A 26792-nucleotide genomic window follows, 5' to 3' on the forward strand; every position below is an offset into this window, starting at 1 on the left:
CAAGTATCTAATGGTTACTTTGCATAGGCGACTTCAAAGCTATTAGCATTTTTTAATATGAATAAAAAATCTGGGACGGATTTTTTTTAATAAGAAATCGAAACTTTAGAAAAATAGATTTTATTGGAGATTGTTCATGTTAAAAAATTTCATTTCCTAATTTCTATAGGTAAGGGGTCGGCAAACTGTTGTCCTTTAGAACTTTTGGCGCGGCACGGCATACAACAAAAATATTTTTAAAAAAAATCAATAAACTTATGAAACGTGAAAGTTTCGAAATGTGGTTAGCGACAAAAATTCGCTCTAACAGAAGCACAGTGAGAGACCTACCTGTATAAAATTTTATTTTGAGTATATTCCTTCGTCCGAAATAGGTTGTCAACCCCTGCTATAAGTTATAATATAAATTATAAAATTGAAATGTTTTTGACAAACTGTTATTCACTTTTGCTACACATATTAACCAATTTGACATATTAAACAAAAAAAAATCAAATTTCTGTAAAAGAAACTGCTCTCTAGCTGCCCTATAGGTGATATTTAACGATATTTTAAAAAATAAGCATGGTTAAAGGTCTACTTTTTCATATCCAGTAGTTCGAAATTTCGAGAAGCTAAATAACAAAATACCTAATAATTTGCCTTTGTAAATATTCGAATGTTTACTGATGCGATTTCTTGTCATGTCGAGTGTTGTGGTTGGAATCATTGATATTAATATAAAATGATCCACCCTAAAATTTTGACATTGACCGCAATATTACCAACTTTGTGATAAAAATATATACTATGTTCTATATGTGCATTTTGTTTGCATGCTTTATGTTTAGATCACATTATATACATACATATATATATTTCCACTACATAAATGCTATAAACATCAGAAAACGCCTCTTACAAGCAATGGTTGTTTTGACTTTTAATAATTATTGATAATCTGTAACTTGAGTTTTGGAGTATGTAAAAGAGTTTAGAATTTCTTTTGTTCTTACAAAAACAATTCAAATTCAATAAAATCAATAAAGATTTTCAATTGCTATCAGTTCTTGTATTAATTTATCCAGTGCTTATTATAAAAAATTAATGTTCTTTTAAGTGTTCAGTCGTGCTAGAAAATCAACATAGAAATTATAAAATCAATGGGATCAAATGAATTTTAGAAATCACAGTACTACCAACCAAATTTTTACTTCGTGTTTGCATTTTGACACAAAGTAGACCTGAGCATTGAACTGAATTAAATGACATTAAAATGAAAAAGATTGATGCATATAAATCAGTTTTCAGAAATTAAATTATCAAAAGTTAGTTTAAAAAACAAAATTTGTTTAATAAATTTTGAGTAGGGTAAAATGAAGGGTAAAAATATATTTTACATTATGTTTCAATACATTTTTATAGATTTTTTTTTTAGGTTTTACTTATTTTATGCAAAATATTAGGAATGCAATCATACACAAAGAATAGTAAATCTGCTAATGACCGAAATATAAATACCAAAATTGGTAAGTTTCAACAATAATTGATATAAATAAGCCAAACCCAGTGTTACTTAAGAATTACTTGTTCTTTCCTTTTAAATATTTTAAATATTTAATGGGCTAATATAAAAATAATAGTAGCGACATTTTGAATAGAAAGTCTAGGTTGTTTACACAAAGTATGTAGATGCTTGCATAAAGTTTTTTTTTTATAAAATGTATACAGGTAGTATAATACAAAATGGAGATTATAGGCACATCAGTAAATTATAGCGTATGAATTATATTTATAAAAAGCACAAAAATCTTCTGCTTCGCTAAATATAGAATCAAATCTAAATTATTAAATCAAAAGATATATTTTTTAAAATGTACATACTCTTCGGGTGATACATGTACATATTGGAATTTTTCAACAATTGAGTAACTTACAATAATTTGTTTACTAAAAAAAATTAAAAAATTGATTTTGACAGCACTAAAAATGCATTTCAAGCTGTTTATCATGTAATAAAGCGAAGATTCTTATTTTAAAATAAAAATTTGTTTAAATAAGTGTATACTTACATATCACTGAATATATCTATACTAAGAACATTTTCATTTTAGATTCAACACAGCAAACAAAAGCACTTTCTTCAATTACAAATTTAATATTTTTTATTGACGTTGAAAAAAAATGTGAATATGCTAAGCTTGAAGATAAAATTAAAACGGTTGGAGGGGTAAGATATTTTAATATTCACATATGTACCTATGTATATATTGAGCATCTGTTCAGATAATACATCAATATTACAATAGTGTTCAAAATATATGTATGTAGTGTATGTATATTAAAAGATTTTTTTTTTTTATGTTCAGACAATAAATCTGTTCTTAACCGACGATGTAACACATTTTATTACTGATAAATCAAAAGATCCTAAAATTTTAAATGGAAAAGATACACCAACAGATAATAAATCAACACCAACAGATCTTAATGCACATAAAGTAAAATTATCTAATGAAAAAGCAAATTACATTTTTTAAATTTCGTAAATATTTTTCAGATAAATTCTTCAAGAACAAGAAGTCGTGTTGATGAAATGATCCATAGAGCACGTCTTGAAACGAACCTATCACAGTCAAGATTATTAGATGTTGCATTACTTAAAAATATACGTATATGGGACTATAATTACGCAAATATATTTTTAAACAAAACAATTAAAAAATTAAGGTTATATAAAAATAATAAAAAAAAAGGTGTCGTTAATAGCGTACATTTAACTGAACCATTTATAAAAATTGAAGACATTTCAAATAAATATAGGCCATATTATCAAATATTAAAAAGCAAATGGCCCTTTATAAATTTATTCAATTGTGATTTAAATAATACTAAAACCTCAAATCAAGACGTAGTTAATCACAATAAAGTAAATGTTTGTTTTAATGAAACGGATAATATAGTTGATAGATTTGGATATTGTGAACTTTGTAAATGCGAATATGATAAATTAAGTGTTCACTTAGAAACAAAACAACATTTTATCTTTGCACGCGATCAGAAAAATTATGAAGATTTAGATAATCTCATTTATGAAAAGGTTCAACATAAATGTTTCTTTGAAGAAAACCTTTCTAAAATAAAAAATAAAAAAAAAGAAACTAATAAAAGTATGACAAAATTACAGTACCACGATTATTTTTCGAGATCAGTTACAGAAAACGAAAAGGTATGTAAAAATTATATTGGTATATAAATGCAAGAAAAATGTTTGCTTTCAGGTTTAAAGATTGATTACGAACTGTTTTTGTGTTACCTCCACTTAAAATTAAATATATTCTAATATTAACATAAATTATTTAGCAGTTTAATGTTTTGCAGGCACTCTGCGTTCAAAGTAAAATAAATAGGGTTACACGCCAAGGAGTTAATATAGAACATAACACAAACGGTTGTAAAAGAAGAAAAAACGAAGTTACAAAAAGTAATAAAATATCATCAAATGTACATGTAAATTTAAAAAGTAATTTAAATTATGTAAGCGAAGTTCGAAAGTCTGATAAAGATTCAGAGAGTTATACAAAAGACAATTCATCATTGTATTATAAGGTTATTAAATCTCAATGTGACCCTGAGGAAAACTTCAATAATAAAATAAATGACAAGGATATTACCAAACCGGCAATTATAGTTAAATTTAGAAAAATTAGACAATCTGAACTATCCATATTAAATGGGGAAGCGGAAAATTTTATGTTTCCGAAGACGAAATCAGAGATTGATAAAAAAGAAAATAATGAACAAAAACCTAATAAAAGAAAGTATTCTAGTACACATGCCCCAGAAGAAAAAAGTGAAGAAAAAATAAAGAACAATTCTGAAACAAAAAAACGAGGATCGCAAATAACAGAAAATAAACTGAAAGGTGGAAATAAAACTGATGATTATTTACATAATTTTAAAAATCTGAACTATTCATTTGAAACTATTCCTAGCACTGAACCTTGGTACAATGTTTTTCGTAGACAAGACACTGGCAAAGAGCATATTTTTGAATTCTTCGGAGGTACAGGTGAGTAAATTTATTTCAAACTCGTTTACATTTAGGTAATGATTTTATTTTGATTTTCATTAATTTTGAGGAACACAAATTTTTAACCAGATTATTAAATTTTTATATAATGTATTTGTGAATCCAACATAGAGAGGAGTATTTAGAATATTGAATTATTTTAATTTTATTTTAAAAACAACTTCAAAACATACTTTTCTTTTTTCATAATTCGAAATTTACCTTTTTCATTAGAATTATTTTTTCAAATATTTCAGGCTACAGGAAATTGCCATATGAAATGGGGCACATTCCTTTGACACAAGGAAAATTGTACAAAAACTTCTGTATGCTTTGCAAAAATAAAGTTGAAACAAATATTTCGGAAAAATTTGACGAAAATCAAGGTGGAATTCGAATAAAGCTGGAAAACGAAAATGCAAATGTCAAAGAAAAATACGCTAACAATCAGAAAAATAGTGCTAGTTGTAAATATCATACAAATAACAACATACAAAATAATTTAGAACCACATCTCGACTTACAGCAACAGTCACAAGAAATTACTTTGCAACAAGCAACAATAACTAAACCTTTTAAAAAATTTTATTTAATGAACTTAGATATGCCTAGAAAATCTCCAAGGGAACACGCTTCAACGCTAGCTATGCTAAGCTGTCTCGTTAAGAAAAGTAGTAGTTGCCAAAATTCTGTAAACAATGATAGCAAAGAACCAACACCAGAACCTCTATTGAATATAAGAGCAAATTCAACTTCATTGATTGAAAATGAAAATGATAGTAAACTCGAATGTAAGGAAATTCAAAGTCGAAAAGAAACCGATAACAAATTAAACAAATATCTAAAACGTAAATCTAAATCCTTTTATAACGAAAGAATACAAAAAATGAGCTCTACAGCTCTTGAAAAGGAAATTGATTACTTTCTCAAGAAATCATATTCAGACTGTTTAGATTTTAATAATCCATTATCGTATAGGTTTAGCAATAGTATTGAACACAATGAGAGCGATTCTGATGGTGGAGAAAAAGAAAAATTTTTGAGTGATGTCAATTTCAATGACATTTTAGATCGTTCAATGAAAGAAGAACTTTCTTATAATCGCCCACTGTTATTAAGTGATGGCCTCAGAATTGGTTTAAACCAGAAGAAGCGTCCTATCAATAAAACTGGTTGGCCATGTAAGAAAAAACTTTTGACTAGACGACAAAAAGGTTGTTTAACTGGTTTTCATCATCACAAAGGAGTTTTGGTTAAAAAATCTAGTCCTTGGTCTATTATTAGTAATATACCTGCTAATGAAGAAACCATAAACCAAGACTTTAATGATGCTTTAGATAGTAATACTACATTTAATAATATACCTTCTGTGACAAGCGACTTAGTGAATGAAAATTGCAGTAATAAATTGGAGAAAAGTGATCGTAAAGAAACGCCTAGAAGCAAATCCGATGTACAAGAAACTTTCCTTTGTTATAATTCTAACGAGCAATCTGCATTATTAACAGCAGCGAGTGTTCCTAGTTCAGTTTTACCAATTAATGAGACCAAATCACGAACACATATAAAATCACCGACAATAGCTACTACCGCAAAAGTTAATTCAAATAGTATTTCGCCTCCGTCTTCGAGAGTGTTGCGAAAACCTCGCGGAAGATGGTACAGGGAAAGATAAGGTTAGCTTTTATTTTCTAAGTATTAATCATTATGAAATAATTTTATTTCAACCAAAATATTAAAAAAAATGTATTTTTGTTTTTTTAATTCTTAGATTAAAAAATTCTTGTATGTGAAGTGAATTTATTATAATTTTCTTAAAATATGTATTTTAAAAAGAATAACAAAATTAAGTTAAATAAAAATGTTTTCATATTTATAAGATAGTTTTTTTCCAAACCAAAAAAGAAAACAATTTCCCGATTTTTGTTATTTTTCATTATAGTGAAATTGGATTAAGTAAGTTGAATTTGTAATTTTGAAATTTTTTCAATACCCGCTTTTTATTTCCACAACACTAGCTGCTTACAAGAATCGAACAGCTGTTCACAAAAATTAAAAAACTAGGTATCTATGTAATAAATATGGCGATCACTTCTGTTTTAAAGCTTTTTATCCTTTTTCCCTTAATTATTCTTGAGTTTGCTTTTTTCTAATTTGAAAACACAATTCTTAATTTTTTTTATCAGATGTAGAATTGTTTCAACATTTTAATTACCAAAATGATTAATTTTGCCAAACAATGGTTAATTCTAACATATCCTACAGATTAAATTAACTTAAAATTAACTTCACATAAACTTGTTTTTAGAGCAATATTTGTGGAGACACTTTTATTATTTAAAAGTACAAACACACTTATATACTCAAAAAGTTTACAAATCTTCATCTTCCTCGGGCAAAGCGGTTTCTTGGGCTTCCTGCAAATCTTTTTCAATTTGAATTTGCCATTCTTTATCCATTTTGACTTCTGGTGGCAGGAGGGCTGGCATTGCCACAAACTCTAAATTAGGATCTCCAACTAATTTTCTTGCCAACCATAAAAATGGTTTTTCGAAATTGTAATTTGATTTTGCTGATATATCGTAATACTAAAACATGAATCATATTAAAACAAGTAAATAACACAAAATTTAAAACTACATACTTGCAAATTCTTTTTTCTGTGAAATACAATACTTTTAGCTTTAACTTTTCTATCTTTAATATCAACTTTGTTGCCGCATAAAACAATTGGAATACTCTCGCAAACACGCACTAAATCTCTGTGCCAATTCGGTACGTTTTTGTATGTTACCCTTGATGTAACATCAAACATTATAATTGCGCATTGTCCTTGAATGTAATAACCATCACGCAGTCCACCGAATTTCTCTTGACCAGCAGTATCCCAAACATTAAATCTGATCGCTCCTCTGTTAGTATGGAAAACTAAAGGATGTACTTCAACGCCCAAAGTAGCTACATACTTCTTTTCAAATTCACCGGTCATATGTCTTTTAACAAACGTTGTTTTACCAGTACCTCCATCACCGACTAAAACACACTTGAATGTTGGAATATCTGCTTCTTGTGCCATTTTTTTATTCCTCTTAAAATTTTATTACTTCAACCAATATTTTAAAAATTAAATATTGCGAGAATACAAATTTATCACAATTGTTTAGCGTTCTGATTCACAAATGACGGCGCGATTATACTTTATCAGATAGATATTTCCCGATTTTTCTATAAAATTTTGAATAAAAAAATGCACTCCAATGGCGGGAGTAGCGCGTATATCATATACAATTGCAATAGTTAGTACTTATTAGGTTTTGCGTTTGACACTTAGTGACTTCATTTTTTTTCTTATGAAATATCACCAACAGTATTTCAAAACTGAAAACCAGTACTGCCAACCAGAAAATGTCAGGCGTTGCCATTGTGCTACATTATTTATATCAAAAAACGTAAACTAGAAATATGCAAACTTTTTAAAAAAAATTGTGAAAATGTTAAAGAAGATATTTTATTGAGTATCATGCCCGTGAACACAACAAATGTAAATTGAGAATTGTATTTGCATCATTATTTTCTCACTATTCTCGGAGTATAAAAATAAGTATGTTTGTCTATTCAATGAGCCATATTATAATAATGTTTATATAAAGAGCCATGTGGCACTGAAGGTAAATATGTAGTTACGCTATTTCTCATGAAAGAATATTGAATGCAAAAAAAATTGCTTTGAAGGGTTGTGGAATTTGTGCACAAATGTGATGTTATTATGTAGATATGCGTCGTTCAATTTTTGTTGTATTGATCGACTTTAAAACTTGTGCTAGAATGTAAATTTTTGCATTATGTTATTAGTTAGTTTGGTTATTATATTATTAGTTAGATTAGTTTTTTAAAAGTGAAAATCCAAGCGTATTATTCCTTACGCTATCAAATTACGGTTTTTTGTAAATATAAAAGTTGCTAAATTCTTTTGCCATTTTAAGCACTTTTCTGACATATGATGGATTGATTTTTTTATTTTTTATAAATAATATTATGTATTTTGAACAAATCAAAGTAATTTTTTTGGTTAATTTTCATTTCCACTCAACAAGTTTTGTACATTTGGTGTATGTATTCACTATTCAAGTTGTCGCAATCGATTGCTACTTTTTGCGTAATGATCTATGTCGGTACATATATTTTTGATGGGTTTTCTACAAAAAAATATTCATTTTTGGCAATGACGTGAACATTTTTTTTTGGAGCCCTAAGTTTTCTCTTTATGATAAATATGTAAAGGACACCTTTGATTACTTTTCGATTTCTAAGCATGCGTCAGATAAATAATTTTTTTTTTGATTTTGGCAATTTACGGAACTAGTTGGTTATAAATAATAGTTAAGTTTTTTTTATTTGTCTAAATTGCAACATAAAAAATTATGGAAGCTTAGTAGACTTAACTTAAAGATTTGCAGAAATGTTTGTTAAATGAAATAAGTCAAATTCAATACAAAAGAAAAAAAGTGTCTTTAGTATATTTTAAATTGAAAAAAAAGTTAAATCAATAAAATGAGAGAAAGAATTTGCAGTGTCTAAAACTTCCACCGTTTATTTTATTTTAAAATAAAAAATGCAATGATGTGAGATTATAAAATATTTATAAATAACAATTTGTTAAAGATTTACAAAATGTTCAAATTTTAATATTTTCCATTATTTTTTTATAAAGAATGTCATACAATATCATACAAAATTTGGTCATGATTATGAATCGTTTTATACATATACATACATACATATATTATGTATGTATGTACTTAATTATGCTTATTTGTTGCTCATTTCGTTTATACTATTCAACGTGCTGAAACATCCCTCTTTGAATTTTTTCTCTCTGAATTAATCGAAAAAAAAAAACTAAAAAGGTGTGAAACGACGTAAAGCTATCGTGAAAACATTATTGTATTTAATAATTATATTAAACTGTCTAAAATAAGAGCTGATTTTACAGTAAAGTCAGTGCCGAATTTAAAATGCTATAAAAAATAATTACAATAAAGAAAATGTGTAATAATAATTAACAGTTACGGGTACACAAGTGTTGTCAACAATATTAAAATGCTTTGTTATTTACTGCGACAGTATAACGTATAAAAACTTAATCAAGAAAACTTGTGTTCACACGACGATTTTTGCATGAATGGTTGACATTCTCTTCCGGGACAAGTTTTTTTGGTCAAGCGGAATAAAACGTATACTTATTATTTATGCAAAAGTCGTCGTTTAACCAGGCATAATTATTATCAAAAATGAAAGAAAACGACTGGCTTGGGTATGAGTTAAGCTAGCTAAAACAAACAATTTGGATTTTGCTAAATCGCTTTTGTACCTACCAACACAATGAGCGCAAAATTTTTGTAATGAAGCCTTATTACCAACATTTTTTGCAGCTGCTAGTTCGCAGAACTCTTAATAAAATTTTGAGTTCGGCTTTAATATGACCAAACAGTGAATTCACCTTTAGTACTATAGTATGTAATTTTGTGTGTGTTCGTAAAATCTTTTCTATTTCGGTACAATATTCCTTTTTTCCTCAAGTGTTAATACGGTTGTTTATAAGATTTATGCAATTTATGAAATTTTAATTTCATTGAAATTGCATAAATCTTATCATAATCAATTGAATTTATCGAATTTATTTTTCATCAATAATCGTTTAGTAGATTTGAAAAAATATGTATCGCAGTCTAACTCGTAAATTTTACGTTATTTTTATTTCAGCCGCTTTTTTTTTGTATAGTATCACCATGACACCATCCAATATTTTGGTTGGCATTGGTTGACATGCAATGCATGTTTGTGTCTCGTATGTGTATAGTTTTATTGATAAAATGATAAGGTAGGTAAGTAATAATTTTAGATTGTTTACTTAGTTTGGTTTGCTAGTATTATTTAATGTGCGGAAAGCCTAAATTCTGGTTAAAAAAACTGTATTATATTGATATACATGTATTTATAAATTATCAATACCAAAAACTAAATGAATTAAGATAATCATGTAGTTCCATACAGTGGAATGAGTTTTGGAATGTATTTATAGTGAAAGTTCAAGATATAATAATAATAAATTGGGATATATTAAAAAGTATTTCATGTTCTGGAAAGATAAAAGCAATACATGGGTAATATGAATTGAATAGACAACTGGTATGGAAATGCAGTATTCTGCTATGACATTTGATGAAGGCGAAAAGTAAATAAACGTACAACAAGAAAAAATTTAAGGTGAAATAGTAAGACTTGGCTTGAAAAGGAAACTTGAAATAGTAAGCATATTTTAAAAAATTAAAAATCTTTTATAGTATAAATGTTGAAATAAAATTTTTATTTTAGAATTATATATTTATTAATACAAAAGTAAAAGAGCCAATATCTGAATTAAGCCGCATCCAAAAAGTAGGAAAAAATTCATCTGTAATGTAATAAATGTATGTTCCTACCAGCATATATGTGTATGGAATTGCTTCAAATTAAACTTCTAACAGGTACCTACGTTCTTCTTTTACTACATACAATAATATGTAATTATCTAAGAATTTTAATATTAGCTGGAAAATTTTATTGAATATATTATGTATATACATAAATGTTCTCCACTTTTTTTACCTTAAATTCAAATAAAAAATAATTAAATATAGGTAATCGAAAAAACCTACAAAATGAATTCCAAAAATAAATAACATACTCTGCAGGAAGCCTTTTTATAGAGTATGAAAAAAGTGTACAAAATATGGCTTTAATTACATACGAGTATAAGTACCAATAAAGTGTTTTATCAAATTAAAGGAAGTTTTTTTATTGTAAAATATTAAAAAATTAAATAAATATTAACTTACAATTGTGACAACCACATTTTGTAATCAATCAATTGAATCGATAAGTGGACAAAGGAGCTAACTTACATTTGCTTCCTGGCACTTTTCTTCATTAACAAATTGTAAAAATATTAATTTTTTTGTTACTTAACTCCTCTTTAATTTCTAGCTATAAGAGTAATCACAGTTGAAAATATATGAAATTTTATGATGTTCTAACCGAGCAGCTCAATTTTCGTTAAAACGCTAGTTAACCCCTTTGTCCACTTACCTCTTCAATTGTTAAAAATGTAATCCTTTGGTCATCTATGGTATGGTCATATTTACGTTAACTTCATTATTTTTTCCATTAACAGGATTTTCTCTTGGGGATATTGTTCTTGTATGTTTAAATATCTTAAATTTATTCTGTGTTGAACTAAATTCATTTTTTAACATTTGAATCTACGTAATATATGTACATATGTAAATATCTCATTTAATTTTTTAACAATTTCAATCGGCACATGAAATTTTTAGCATGTCATAACAATATGTATGTGTAATATTCAGTCAAAAGTCTAAAACTATTACCCATTCTCGCTTGATTAAATATAATTATCTAATAAATACATATTATAATACTACAAACGTGGTCATCTCTACTCCTAAAATCTTTTGAGCACGAAAATAAGCCAATTTCAATCAGGTTTGATTTCAATCTTTTGCATTAACATTAAAATTATGTAGCTGGTACATATGATCTAGTATGTTTCGTATAGAATACAAAAATAATGTAATTCGATAAGTGCTACTTTATGAATATGCATTAATGTACGTACAATGATATATACACAAAATAATAATGTATGTACATACATTCTTTGAAATACTGAGAAAATCAATTTAATTTATTTGCTAAACGCTTAAATAGTTTCACAAATGCAATATACTTACATACCTACTTATAAGTCAGTTGGAGTTTTTTACGTATATACATATGTAGGTACTTAGTAATTTATAAATTTATAAACCCAAACATGTCTACACATAGTTACAACTGAAACAGTATTAATTCTAAAGTTAGCACGATTTTTCATGGGTTATGAACGCACAGTTATAATAATATTTTACCTAAAATATGTGCAATTTACACAGATAAAAATAATTGTCTACCCGTTTGGGAATTAATTTCGCCCTTATGCATTTTTAGAATGCGTAAAGTATGTATGTATATAGATTTTAATCAAACAGAAATCACATTTGTATTTTCAACAGGTAGCCAGGCATATACACATATTTTTCTGTCAAATTTTACAATTCAATGTGAAACGCTTTGCAGATTCAAGACTCACTTATAATTGTATTATTAAAAATCCGAGTGAAATTTAAAAAACGGTTAATGGAATCATATAAAGTTTCGGTTCTCTTGTGAAGAACTTAACATCGCGATAAAAGCCGTATTCGACACTCACAAAAATGGGAGAAATTTTTGAAAATTATATTAAATGAAGAAATAGAAGTTATTTTTTTGCGATTTAATTCATTTTAATTGTTATTTTTCTTTTCTTTGACGTATTAAAAAGTATTCCAAAACCCCAGAATTTGCCTGATTTTTATTGCACATTTTTTTCCCAGTTTTATTTAAGAATACATAATAGTGAATATTGATTATAATCATAAGAGGAATGTAATAAAAGTTTTGGGGAAAAAATATATAGTGAGGACATAATAAATAGAACTTTGTATTTGATGTGAAATGCATATTTTAAAATAAAATATGCAATTCACATCAAATGCAACGATTTACATATTTCAAATTTTATATCCAAAGTATTTTCTAATAAGAACTGTCGGATTGCTTCAACCGTATTCATTAAAACAAACAAAATAATTGCATCTTGTGATAACACAATGGGCAAATTCATATTAAGTAGTCATTTAAGTTGAATTGCTTACCATATTAGTTTTGGTGCATGTTTGAATTTATCCACTTATGCACAATATTTAAAATATTTCGTGTTATCGCGAATGAACTGTGCAAAACCAATGTATTAAAAATTAATACACACACATATGCATTTAAATAATATAGAATTAAATTTATTTTATTAAATTTATCAAATTCATATGCGTATTTCCATAATCGCTTTGCTTTACTCTTCAATTGAAATGATTTGTAAATTTTTGTGACTCGTTTATTCAATGCAAAATATTTTATTAAGCTACACATACATACATTAATAAATATGTATGGAGAAAATATTTTATTTTAAATTTCGGTGATTTCATTTATTTATTCATAAAATAATAAATAAATCTAATAAATTTAAAGTTTTCATTTATTTAGAAAATTAAATATGAAATTTTTAATTATAATAAATTTGTTGTTTAATTGTTCTGATTGAAGTGTTGTTGTAGTAAAAGAAAAAAAAATAATGTTCTGAATTGTAAACTCTTAAAAAAATTTGTAATTAAAAAAAACTTTCATTTAAAATAATTAAAAGATAAGTAGAAAATTAAGTCATAATTTAATTTCTAAACATCTTATAGAATATATATATGTATGAAGTACGATGTATGTTTCGTTTTTGGTTACTCAGTTGTACCATTGTGTATATAGTTTACAGTGCTATGCAGAAGATAATTTTTGTAATTACATAACAAATTACTTTTTTGAGGGCCGCTAGTGAGAATTAAGTTTTTTTAATTTAATTAAAATTTCAACGTCACTCAAAAACAAGTTCTTTTGTGTAATTACAAAAACTGTCTTCCGTATACCACTATAAACTACATATACAATATGGTGTTACCAAAGAATTTGTAAATCAAATATTATATGTATTGTTATTAGCCCTGCACTTAAAATAAGGCGAGGCCGTAAGTTCTTTTCTTTCCAAATGAATCTTTTGATATCAATACGGTGGCTTTAAAATAGCAATAATAGAGTGTTAAAGTTCAATTGAACAAGTACATTACACAAGCTAAATTAAAGCTTTTTTAGAGTTGAATTCAGGGAACTAATTTGCAGCTAAATGCATATATATTGATTTAGAATACAAAATAATTGTGATCAAACGAAAAAATTTATTCAATTACAGTAGAAATTTATTCAAAAACGCTTGCATAAATCCTTTTATCAACATTAGTATTCCTCAGATTCGGGATTTGCTTAAAATTTTTAACGAATTAGAAAATTAAGTTTGGAAAAATCGAAACACCTTAAGTGGATAAATTTTTTGCCTACAGATCATATTCAGTTCATATTCATACCCTGTTCAGTTACCATAACTATTTAAATAAATAAAGTTAATATTAAAAAATATTATATAATACCCTTTTAAATCAAATAGTGCAAGATTATTCAAGGTATTAAATAATATGTTATTAATGTTTGTTTTCACTTGGAAGCTTAATCAATTCTTAACGTAAAAGTGATGGTAATCCTTGACAGATAATTCTTGAAAGAGTTTCACATTTGCTGTTCTCTTTATGGCAATTTTTTACTCCCTTGTTATTCTTAAATAATCTTCAATAAACAATTTTAACCATCGCTTATACGCTGTTGGCCCATTCACACCTTATTGGCTACGTTTTGATTCTTCTAAAAAAGAAAAGATTTATATTTACAGATTTAAAATTTTTTCAAATAGCAAAATATATACATATGTCAATAATAATTCAAATTGTTGAATTAATATAAAATTACTTCGATTATTTAAACCATTTTTTTAATATTTAATTTTAAATATCATTTACATACATTATTTTATTTTAAAATGAAAAATTCGTATACATATGTATGTACATAATAAATTTTCTTTCACGTCTAGGTTCATAATAATACAACAATGATGGATTAAAGTTAAACTAACAAAAAATTAGCTAAGCAATTATTGGCGAAAATTTAATACAGAAAATTTAAGGCAAGTTGTGTAGTGTGCAAATTCGAATGCGATGGAAGTTTTGAAGATGTACTCTTTTATCTGGAGAACGATAATTGTTTTTAGTAGTGTAATAAACATATTTGTATTAACACAGCAAACACAACAGCAAGTTTGTCCGCAAGGTAATGAAATAGCACCATGTGTGTGCACTGTAAAAAAAAATGGATTAGATATACTATGCGAAGCTACAGATTTGCAACATATTAGTAGTGCTATGAGTGTTTTGAAAGGCCGAAGCCCAATAATATTTTATTTAAAACTTCGTCATAATAATCTCCCAAAATTACAAGGTTTCGTGTTTTTAGCACTCGATATAAGACATTTAACTATTCATAACAGCAGTTTAGCAGCAATAGAAGAAACAGCTCTAAGTTCATTAGGTATATTTTGAAAAATTATATTGCTGAATAAATATTACAATATTTTTGATTATTTATAATTTCATTAAAATTTTAGGAAAAGGGCTTACACAGCTTGACATTTCTCAAAATCAACTGAGTAAAGTTCCAACAATTGCCATTAAACACTTATACCAGTTGTTAATATTAAATTTAAATCATAATAAAATAGGTCAAATTCATAAAAAAGCTTTTGAAGGACTTGAATCATTAGAAATTTTAACTCTATATGAAAACAAAATCAATTTGATAGAGGATGAAGCATTTCGAGGATTAGAGAAGTAATAAAATAAATATTTTAAATAATGAAACAAAAATGCTAATTAAATTTCATAATATTGAATTCAGAAAGCTGAAGAGACTGAATATCGGCGGAAATGATTTAACATCAATTCCCAGAAATGCTTTATGTATTTTAGAAACATTAAAAAAGCTGGAAATACAGGAAAATAAAATTACAGAAATTTCATCTGGAGATTTTGAGGGTACACAATTTGTTTTACTGATGAATAAAATTTTTTTAACTTAATTGATTATATTAAATTTTATTTTTAGGTTTAAAGCATTTGGATTCATTGATATTGGCACATAATCGTTTATCTAGGATTCCATCAAAAGTGTTTAATCACTTGAGTCAATTGAATTCTTTAGAATTAGAAGGAAATCAAATTGTATATATTGATCCAGAAGCATTTTTTGGTTTGGAAGGTACTACAAATTGAAAAAATTACAAATTTTTTTTTTTTAAATTTTTTATTTTAAATTTTGCTGTCCTTAGAAAATTTGCAATACCTTCGTCTGGGTGATAATAATATTCATGCAATCCCAAGTGAAGCTCTTAGACCGTTACATCGCCTTCGTCATCTTGATCTTCGTGCTAATAATATTACTTCAATAAGTGAGGATGCATTTAGTGGTTATGGAGATTCTTTGACATTTTTAAATTTACAAAAAAATGAGTAATGTTTCTATGCAAATTTATATAATTTTTTCTTTCTAAAATTTAACTTTTTAATTCTTAGAATAAAAGTGTTGCCTGGTTTGATTTTTGAAAATTTGAATTCTTTGGAATCTCTGAACCTTCAAAATAACAAATTGGATCGAATTCCTGAAGATATTGTGGAACCCTTGTTAGATACGTTAAAAATAGTTGATATTACTGGTAAGTTAAAATTGTATATTTAAATTTACAAAACATACTGGTACAACATTTATATTAGCTTATAAATTAAATATTGTAACCTTTATTACAATGTGATAACCTTTTGTGTTTATAACGCATACATATGTATTTATTTATATTATAATATGTTATAATAAACAATTGTCTTTATTTTGAACTTTTTAGATAATCCCCTAATATGCTCTTGTGATTTAACTTGGTTCAGACAATTATTAGAAGATCTTAAAGATCGTGATGACGAGATGCAACAAAAAAAGAAACCAATGTGTACGATGGTTAATGAAGGCCGCGAATATTATGTACAAATGATGCCAGAAGAAAGAATGGATTGTTTCGGTAAAAATTTAGGACGTGCAGCTTTCAGTAAAGGAAATATGCAAATTACGCAAATTTATATTTTTTATAAGCAACCAATTTTTCTATACCCAGCTTATTTAGTTTTTAGAAATATTTTAAATTTTTATGGAAGAATTTAAAAATTTTTATAAATTTTTTTCAAATTTTCTCGCTTTTTTTATATAAGAAATTTAAATAAAAAAAATATTTAAATGTTGTGTACTTTTTCAAAAAAATACGAAAAAATAGCTTGAAAAATAGTACATTTTTGTAGAAAATTATAAGTAAAGTTTAGAATTTAAGGACAATCTAAATTAATATTAAGTATTATACCTGATACCAAAAATAATAGCAAAAAATAAGCTTAATGTTCCTGCGGGGTAGAAGCTTGTTTATTGTGCAAAAGAAATTTTTATTAATTTTAGTTTTGTATTTAAAAAAAAAAATGTTTGAAGTCAGATTTTTTTAAAAATTTTGGAAATATTATGTAGTTTTTTTTACTCTTAGAATGAAATATGAGGTATTGTGCCGGTTTCACAATCTCTGCAATTGATAATATTGGTGATAATTTTGTTGAAAATACTCGAATGTTAGCCTTTAAATTATATTACGCCAAAATTAAAACTCTTCTATGTTTTTATATGCTGCAGTTAAAATAATTCTTTATTTCTTATTTTTACATACCTATGTATAAAACAGCATTTTAAATTTAAAGCTGGTTTGCCCTTTTATATTAAAATCGAAAATAAAACCGGAATATTTTAGAAAATTTTCATTTGCTCGCATTAGAATAAAGTTACATAGTTTTTTTAATAATTACGAGTATATTAGAAATAACCATTGCAAAGCAACTCATTTTAGAACTTAAGGAACAGCTTCAAATATTTTATGAAATAATCTTTTTTTTTAATTTAAAATAAAAGCTAATAATAAAGAGTGAGGATTTGATAACATTAGAATATTTTAAGAAAAAATTTTTTCTTTACTAGTTATTAAATACTTTTAGTTGATTATTTTATGAAATTAATGTAATATTTGTTGTACATCTCACCATTTTAGTAGAAATTATTTTATGTCAATTAAAATTTGTATTTAATAATGTATAAACTGAAATTTTTGTTGTAGATTTAACTGCAGTCTGAAACGCTAATGCTGTTTATAAAATCTATAATGAAAATTTCAAAATTCACACAAAAGTATTTAAACAGAACCATTATATTTAAAAATTTTTGATATCAACATACTCAATTTAGAAAACTTATAAAATCTAGATGCATATGTACCATCATTCCAGTCCTTTTAACTTGTATGTATTAGAATTTTTGTTAAGATATTTTAATTTTTAAAGATGTACATGCATTTATACATTTAACAAACGTACATTCAAAGGTATATTATAAGATGTGAACTTTATGTTTATACTTATGTTGTTTCTTAAATTTATTTAATGTTACTAAATTAAGTTTTAATTAATGTGTTAACTATTAAGATACAAACTATTTAGTATCAATTGTAATTTTTTAGTATTTTGTGATTGGGAAAATTTTCTCCACATGAATTAGATTTATAATAATGATAAAAAAGAAAAACAAAATCAAGTATTTATTATGTAATATCAATCAAAATCGAATTGAAAAAAAATACATACATATCAATTTTAAAACATATCATGCAACAATTTTTTAGAAACAAAAAATTATATTATCAAGAAAAAAAATATTGTAGTAAAAAAAGCGTTTTTGCTGAAACTTTTAATTCAAACAAAAAAAAAATATTTGAATATTGTAACATGGAAGTTTGTATATTTCAAATAAAACTATGTATGAAAAAATCATATTTTGTAAATTTTACTGTCATAACATAAGATTAACCATAACATTATTTTCATTATTCATAGTGCGTTAGATAAAATTATTATAGCATCTTGTATGTAAGTGAAGTATTAGTTAAGGTACGAATTGTTCGAGAAAAATTACATATCAATAGGACGAGTATTTAGTACACTGTCGTCGTTGTCCTCGAAACTGTATTTATATTTTATCATCACAAGACATAGAAAGATTTATTTTAATATTAAATGCATTTTTGATATTCTCAATACTGACTTCTAAATATATATATACGCAGTACTTATATATACTGATCACATTATTAAATCGTAAAGGAAACTGATCTTCTTTTGAGAGGGTTAAATTTTTTATAATTATTTTTTTGCTGAAATAATTCGCGTTCAATAATAAATATTTTATACACATAAGAGTAAAGACTTGCTATAAAAAAATTCATTGTCAAGGCTTTCGGTAAATATTTATTTATTTTAAATAATTATCTTTTTTTATAAAATTACAATGTTCGTACACAAATAAAAAAAATCAATCTTTAGGTACCGTCAACCAATTGTTCTGAAAGATAAATTTAAAAATTTTTATATTATGTATATAAGTACGACATTCAATTCATTGTTAAAAAATTGTTCAAAAAAAAACTCATTAATTTCCCAAAATCTTTAAATAATTAGTAATAAAATTCATAGCAATAAAATTAATGAGACAAACGTATGCAAATATTATAAATAAAATAACAACCTTAGCGACAAGTAATAAAAATTTGGCAATAATAAAACATACATTTTTGGTAATTAAATAGAAAGGTAAATCACATAATATAGTGTTTGCAGAAAATATAAAAAGTACATACATATATTTACAAATTAAAAAAATATTATAGTAATTTTAAAATATTCTATTATTTAAAAATCAGATTAAGATTTTCACAGAATTGAATACATATTTATAAAATGAAACTACTTGAATGTATTTGCTATAACGAAATAGAAAATGAATGGAACCAATTTTAAAAGTTCGAAATATAAAATCATGAGGTCAGTTACGAAGAAAAAAAAATATTTTAGTTAATTGTATTTTTTGGAGAAAAACTTGTATTGATAAAAAATGGACATTGAAAGTAGAAAACACAAAAATGTTTAAAAAATAGAGTTCGACTTAAAAAAATAGGAAAATTTGAACAACTATTTCAACAAGTAAAAATTCACATTCGCATGTGTACTTACTACTCAAAAATAAGAAAATTTACATCGTTTTATTTTTCCCCAAGAATTTGCCTCTTACACAGACCTTATTATGTATGCAAATATGTACTTATATCCTTATATATTATATTATTACAAAAAATTTTAAATTAATTCAAAACAAATGTTATTTTGTTATTTATTGCTAAAAATTCTCAAGATGACTTGCGGTATTTGCTAGCTCATACAGAGTTTACTCCTTACTTTAACTAATCAACAGACTATTAGTGCGAATCAATTATATGACACCGCAATAATTTTATTTAAAATTTTTTTAAAATAACTAAAACTCGGAGACATGATTTTTACTGCTTATAATTAACAGCTTTCGTATCTTATAAAATGAAATTTCAATTAATGTTTATAACCATCTGGGCAAGTTGTTTTAATTGTTCGCCTAAACAAAATGAAGCAAAAGCAAATTAAGGAACATTTCGACTTTAAGCTGTAAATTTTTAAATCAACTCTAATAATGATGGAAAATAAATTTCAATATTTTTATGATCCTTCAATACTAAAATTTATATTAGAATGTGCTTATCCTTTTATAATTTTGCAATGCTCTAGCTTCTATCTTTTTTGAAGTCCTGCAAACAATATTTACTTTAAATTTACCTCATAATTATTTTTCACCATTTTTTTTTTTCTTTGGTTATTTGTAAACCAAAAATTTGCAGAGTTTTGCTTTTAAAGAAATTTTCCAAATAAAATTCTTCAACAAAATTTTTTAAAATCATTTCTTTCAGAAATTTTATTTTTTTAAATCGTTATCGTTTAATGTACGCACAAATTCAAAACTAAATCTCTCTATACACTATAATACTACTTAATTAAATCTTACAGTACATAATAAGGACAGGTTGTTTAATAAAATATTCGTAAAATTTATTTATTCTTTAACACGTAACATTTAATAATCATTATTATTGCAATCTATTAATAGAAAAATTTTATCTTTCCATAAAACAGATCCATAAAAGTCAAAACTGATTTTATAGCTTTCTTACATGTTATACATACATACATGTGTACCTACCTACTGATTCTAAACAAATTAATCAGCTGAGGTAAATATAGATATGAGATTATTTCTATTTTTTTTTCTTATTTTGCAATAAATTTTCTTAAATTTTTTTCATTATTGAACAAAGAAAAAAATAAGCAACGAATTATTTGTTTCGGTTTTAAAAAAGTAAAAAGACTTTCCAAAAAGATAAAATTAAAATTATAATAAAAATTATAAAAACGTGATGCGAATAGCCTACTTTTACAAAAATTTAAGAAGATTTGTCATTAAACAGAGAGTTTTTCTGAAAATGTAGGCGACTACTCGTACTATGAATATTTTATCACTTTAAAATAAATTTTTAGAAATGGTTTTTTTAACTTTTGTCATTTGCGAATTTTTACAAATAAAAATAGAATCAAAATGAAAATCATTTTCTGAGTAATATTAAAACTTTTTTTTATAAAATTTTCACGTATCGCAAATAACTGAAACAATAAATATGAAGGGTTGTCTCTTACTGTATAATGTCAATGAAGAAAATGTCAACAGGCATAGTTAGCAAGTTAAAAATCAGAAAACTTTATGATACTAAATATTTTTTAAATTATTAAGAATATTTTAATATTTATGGAAGGATTTGTTGAATAGAAAAAATTTCTAAACAAAAAATATTTCATAAAATAGTTTCTAAAGAATTTTCTGTATATAATTTTTCTAAATAATTTTTTAATAACAAATTTAATATATATGTAATTGAGTGCTGTATATGCCTTATCGTAAAAAAACTGACAGACCAAATAATTAAATAAAAAATTTTCAAATTAGTACGAAAAAACGAAAAAAAAAAAATAAAATAAAGCCAGACATCAAAATTTTATTAAAAATTTTATGTATTCAGAACATTTGGTATTTTAGCACCAAAAAGTTGATGATCGTATTTTTAATAATAAGAAAAAGAAAATATCGTGGGTAGTAGAATGAGTTTACAATTATATTTATAAATTTTCCTTTTACCTGTTAAAATTTTCAACACGTTGAAAATAAACAGAAATTAAGAATGAGACGAATTAACGTCTAATTTTCTTTTATATTTTTAATATAATTTCAAATATAGACTCTGATTCTTTTATAAAAATTTCTTAAAAATTAATTTGCTCTAAAAAAAATTTTCATATTGCCCCCTAAATACGTTAAATAAAATTTTAAGTTATTTTTCTTTTTTTTTTTTTTTCATTTGAAATTTTCAATAGCAAATTTATTTCGTACAATATTAAAAAAAAAATAAATACATTATAGCTATTTTCATATAGAAATATATTAATATTATTGTATGTACATACGTAGTAGATATTTCATAAAATATGGCAAAATTATAAAAGTCATGCCTGAATTTTACTTAAACTCGCTTTTTTTTTTGGAAATATAGAACATTAATAAAATTCATAATATGTACATATATGCATATGCATATATGTATGTATGTAGGTAAATGATTTCAGAATTCTTAAAAATTAACAAAAAATTTTATTTGAAAATTTTTGTACCAGAAATATTTCTAATTGAATTTTAATAACTAAAAATTATATTGAAAAAAAAATAGGCACAACTGAAGTTTAAGTTAACAAAATTTTTCTGTCACTTATTCCTAATTACTGCAATATTAAAATTAGGTATGACGTACAAAGTTAAGTATGGCTTAGTTATTACAGTAATATTGTAATGTACTGCTTTCAGATATTTCAATTTAAAATTTAATTCTGAATTTTATATACCATGTATTATACTGCAATTTTGAAGTCAGGGATACAAGCAAATAATGCAAATCACGAGAATGATTTTGGTGAGGTATGGGATTTTAATTAACAAAGTAAAAATACAAGTACGTCTATATGTGGAAATTTCTTTTATATACAGGTTATTTATTTTGAAAATGAGATAAGTTTCCTTTTATTACAATTGAAATATTGCGATATACATACTTGGGTTTAAAATAAATCAAAAAATTTGAATAATACGGAGTTTCCCGGACAGAATATATAGAAAAAGAAGACATACATATGTATGATAAATCTTAATATTCAAATAGGACTAGGGCGCTATTGCAACAAACATTTCTGCTTTTACTTTTAGTGAAACACAATATTTGCAAATTTTTTTCTTTTTTCAAATTTTCAAGGAAAAATTGATTGATTTTTCGACCTTTCGAAGTCCAACAAAATCATAGAAATTTACTTTGAACATTTTTTTTTAACTTAACACGAACTACAGATAAGAAACTATGTATATGTTTCTAGTAAGTAAATGATTAACTCTATTTTTTTAAGGAAAACTGAAAAATTAGTGTCGAACAAGACTAAAAATTATTTAGGTATATAATTAACTTTACTTTTTACAAAGTGGACAGAAAATATTCGACTGAGTAATGGAACAGTCCCAAGATACATGCACGTCATTATACAATTTTATCACCATTATTTATTCTCTATATTCGATACCATATGAGTAGAGTTACTTTGATTCTATAACAGGATATTGAATAACGCACTTCTATATCACAACAAAAAATTTTAAACTTTACACTACAAACATAAATATTTTTTTATAGACTGTTGTGATGATGGTTAAGCTCATGCACTGCGTTAATACTTTCATTCATTTGAAACCAATTTTTCTTAAAGATTTTCCAAATTTCAACTTGTTTTTTTAAATTTTGTGCATCTGATTTATCATTGTCATATACGCGGTTCTTGTGTGTTTTAATACTGGCGTAAATTTTAATGTATTGATGTAATTTATTAATTGAACGACTTGTTATATCAACAATTAAAAGCACATGCTTATTGCGCATTAAAAATAAGTACTACTCCTGATAACTAAAATCTTTCGTTGACGTAGAAAAATTTCCAATGTTTTTAAATTTTTTTTATTTTAATTTTGATTTTTTTTTTTTTAACAAAAAACATAACCAGAGTTTTTGGCAAAATATTGGTCTAGTTTGTGTAACATGTTTTTTTTTTTTTCATATATTGCGTGCACTAATTATTTGACAAATCTTTAAACTACTCACGAAACGTATTTTAATATGATTCGACTCATTTTATGACTCATTGTATTCAGATCAAGGGTGGGTTTGTTTATACGCGCGTATATACAAAATTATAATGTTCTCCAAAATCTCTAAGATTTGTACATTTACATTCTGGTCTATTTATATACATATGTTGTGATTAAATAAAGTGTATACAAAATTTTCTATTACGTAATGTTTTTTTCGCATATTTTTAAAAGAAAAAATATTTAATATAGAAAAAGTAACAAAAAAAAAAAAAAAAGAATACGTTTTTTGGTACTCCACCCACCTAAAACCATTTCCCACATCATCGTTACTTTTAAGAAAGAAAATTCGGGAAAGTTGAAAAATTTATGAAAAAAAATATTTAAAAGCTCCACAATTCTCCTATCTTGCCATTAGTTTTGCATTAATATTCTAAGAGAGCATACTTGAAATTAGAAAAAATAAGCAAAAATGTCTTTAGAACGTGCAGTTAGAGCAAAAGTAAGAAAAAAATTTAAATTGAAATTATTTAAAATTTTTTTTTGTTTTTTAATTAAAATTAAAAAAAAAATTTAAATGCAATTGAGGACAAAAAAAATAAAATTTTTTTTTTTTTTGGAATTTTTCTATTTCCAAAACTATGTAGATCGCTTCAAAGCGTGATTTAGCTATGGACAAAGAAGCTCAAACCTGGGTTGAAAATATCCTTGAATGGAAATTTCCAGCTGGTCAAGAATATGAAGAAGTCTTAAAAGACGGACAAGTCTTATGCAAACTAATGAACAAATTGGCACCAGGATCCATTCCAAAAATTAACGAATCCGGTGGTCAATTCAAAATGATGGAAAATATTAATAATTTCCAAAAAGCAATTAAGGATTATGGTGTAGCTGATGTTGATGTATTCCAAACAGTTGATTTATGGGAAAAGAAAGATATTGCAACTGTAACTAATACACTTTTTGCTCTTGGACGTCAAACATATAAACATCCAGAATGGACTGGACCAAATCTTGGACCAAAACCAGCTGATGAATGCAAACGTGATTTTACTGAAGAACAACTTAAAGCAGGTCAAACAGTTATTGGTCTTCAAGCTGGCCAAAATAAAGGTGCAACACAAGCTGGTCAAAATATTGGCGCTGGCCGTAAAATTTTGCTTGGAAAATAATTTTTTTTCTATTATTACAATTTTATTTATATATATTTCTTAAATGTAAAAAAAAACAAACAATTTAATGTAATATATTACTATTATTATTATTACTTAATATTAAAAATAATTTTTAAATATAATTTTTGATACAAAACTAGTTTTAAAGATCAACAATTTTTGGTATTGGCAAAAAAAATTAAAAAACAAAACCAACTTCAAATTTGATTTTTTATTCATTTTTGCAACACAAACACAACACCAACAAACAATATAAAAACAAGACAATGGCAAAAATTATTGACCATCAAAAAAAAAAAATGAGCAAAATCGTGTTTTCACAAATATGCGCATAATTTGTATTCACGAAAATGCTCAAGAAAAAATATTGATTCCTTATATGGACACAAAATAATTTCAAAAAAGAAAGAGAAAAATTTACGAAAAAAAAATTCAAAAATTTCCTTTAAGAGAAAAAAAAAATACTTTTATGCTGTTAAGACAAATATTGCACGCAAATTAAAGACCTAAGAAGTGATAAAATTTTCATCAATCGTTGTGACCATTCAATCAAAAGTGATCATTCGATTGCTGAATAAAGTAAATTGACAAGAGTTTTATATTTTCGAAAGCGGCGACAATTTCGTTAGCAGTCAATCCCTACTACTTACTCTAATTTAAATTATTCTTAGCAATTATAGTTAATTAAATATTTTTTATTAAAGAAGAATTAAAGTTATTTTTTATCGAAACTCGATCTTCTGTAAATTCATTTGAGTTTTCCAATAAAAATCATAAACAAATTCTTATCGCCCCACTTTTTTCTTAATTTTTCAAATAAATATTAATAATAAAGAGTCTTGCGCAAAAAAAAATTTTTTTTGAATTTTATTTACTTTATTTATACAGAAAACTTTTTTTGTTTTTTTTTTTTTCTTTTACAAATACTTTTCTTATAACTTCTATGCGTATCTTTAGAAATAATTTTATTTTTGTAAAACATCAAAAAAAAACAAATATTCTATAAAAACCTTCTAAATTGGCGAACCGCAAATGTTTGACCAATAGAAAAAGTCATTTAAGTATTTGGAATCAAAGATCATGTGTACAATAATGTACGTGAATTTTGAAATTATAGACTGTCGTTAAAAATAATCTGTGACGGCTATGTACTTAAACTACTATTAAATATATGCATACATACTACTACATATACCTGGTTGTAGATTTGTACAACCGGGGTAACAGTGCACCGCAATCGAGTATAAGGATCTATTGTGCTCTCTCTCTGAGTGTGAGGCATATAATACAGCATAACCGCTCGAGACATACTCTAGAGCATCCTGTGAGACCCGGATACTGTACCCATTCTAATTATAATAACAATTGTTTTATTAATGTACAACTCATTATAATTTTTGATTTAAGCAGCTTGATTTTGGAATTTCTTCCGTCTTTCTCAAATAATCTTTGTTAGATTGTATGTTTTTATTCTTTCGAGAATTTTACTCTTGAAGTAAAAGAATTCGGCTTTTAATTTGACAAAAAAATCCAAATACGAAATTTGGCAGAGGGAAAATCAATATTCCATATTTCCGAGCCATAATTTTCAAAACAATTTGGTATTTTTACACCTCTGCATTATATGCAGTTTTGTTTTACAGTTGAAATTATTTTATCTTGTAATTATTTTGGAATTTAAAAATAAACAAAGACGCAATGCTTAAATAAAAGAA

The 26792-nt window shown here is 25.4% G+C and overlaps 4 protein-coding genes across 6 annotated transcripts; 3 read left to right on the forward strand and 1 right to left on the reverse strand.

Moving 5' to 3' along the window:
- Window positions 1–945: 945 nt before the first annotated feature.
- Window positions 946–5740, forward strand: LOC129607340 (protein chiffon-like). The gene is made up of 7 exons (XM_055518287.1): window positions 946–1362; window positions 1418–1508; window positions 2094–2209; window positions 2349–2480; window positions 2540–3208; window positions 3361–4051; window positions 4309–5740. Exons 2-7 carry the CDS (start codon window positions 1448–1450, stop codon window positions 5724–5726), a joined length of 3087 nt encoding a protein of 1028 aa, XP_055374262.1. The 5' UTR covers window positions 946–1362; window positions 1418–1447; the 3' UTR covers window positions 5727–5740.
- A 60-nt stretch (window positions 5741–5800) lies between these two features.
- On the reverse strand, window positions 5801–7387 carry LOC129607341 (GTP-binding nuclear protein Ran). The gene is made up of 2 exons (XM_055518288.1): window positions 6696–7387; window positions 5801–6639 (listed from the first exon to the last, which is right to left on the reverse strand). Exons 1-2 carry the CDS (start codon window positions 7125–7127, stop codon window positions 6424–6426), a joined length of 648 nt encoding a protein of 215 aa, XP_055374263.1. The 5' UTR covers window positions 7128–7387; the 3' UTR covers window positions 5801–6423.
- Window positions 7388–8388: 1001 nt separating this feature from the next.
- Window positions 8389–18454, forward strand: LOC129607415 (leucine-rich repeat-containing protein 15). 3 transcript variants are annotated; one of them, XM_055518434.1, is made up of 9 exons: window positions 9990–10359; window positions 10427–10578; window positions 14721–15214; window positions 15291–15513; window positions 15581–15717; window positions 15788–15940; window positions 16011–16191; window positions 16255–16394; window positions 16581–18454. In XM_055518434.1, the coding sequence occupies exons 3-9, from the start codon at window positions 14845–14847 to the stop codon at window positions 16889–16891; spliced, it is 1515 nt and encodes a 504-aa protein (XP_055374409.1). In that variant the 5' UTR covers window positions 9990–10359; window positions 10427–10578; window positions 14721–14844; the 3' UTR covers window positions 16892–18454. The 3 variants fall into 3 exon arrangements, with proteins under 3 accessions (XP_055374408.1, XP_055374410.1, XP_055374409.1); XM_055518433.1 differs by lacking the exons at window positions 9990–10359; window positions 10427–10578 and adding an exon at window positions 8389–8673; XM_055518435.1 differs by lacking the exons at window positions 9990–10359; window positions 10427–10578 and adding an exon at window positions 9914–9932.
- Window positions 18455–24243: 5789 nt separating this feature from the next.
- LOC129607417 (muscle-specific protein 20) lies at window positions 24244–25279 on the forward strand. Its single transcript, XM_055518439.1, has 2 exons — window positions 24244–24404; window positions 24550–25279. Exons 1-2 carry the CDS (start codon window positions 24375–24377, stop codon window positions 25072–25074), a joined length of 555 nt encoding a protein of 184 aa, XP_055374414.1. The 5' UTR covers window positions 24244–24374; the 3' UTR covers window positions 25075–25279.
- The last annotated feature ends 1513 nt before the right edge of the window (window positions 25280–26792 follow it).

The sequence above is a fragment of the Condylostylus longicornis genome, unplaced genomic scaffold (genome assembly GCF_029603195.1).
Source record: "Condylostylus longicornis isolate FDR11 unplaced genomic scaffold, ASM2960319v2 ptg000027l, whole genome shotgun sequence".
Taxonomy (NCBI): Eukaryota; Metazoa; Arthropoda; class Insecta; order Diptera; family Dolichopodidae; genus Condylostylus; species Condylostylus longicornis.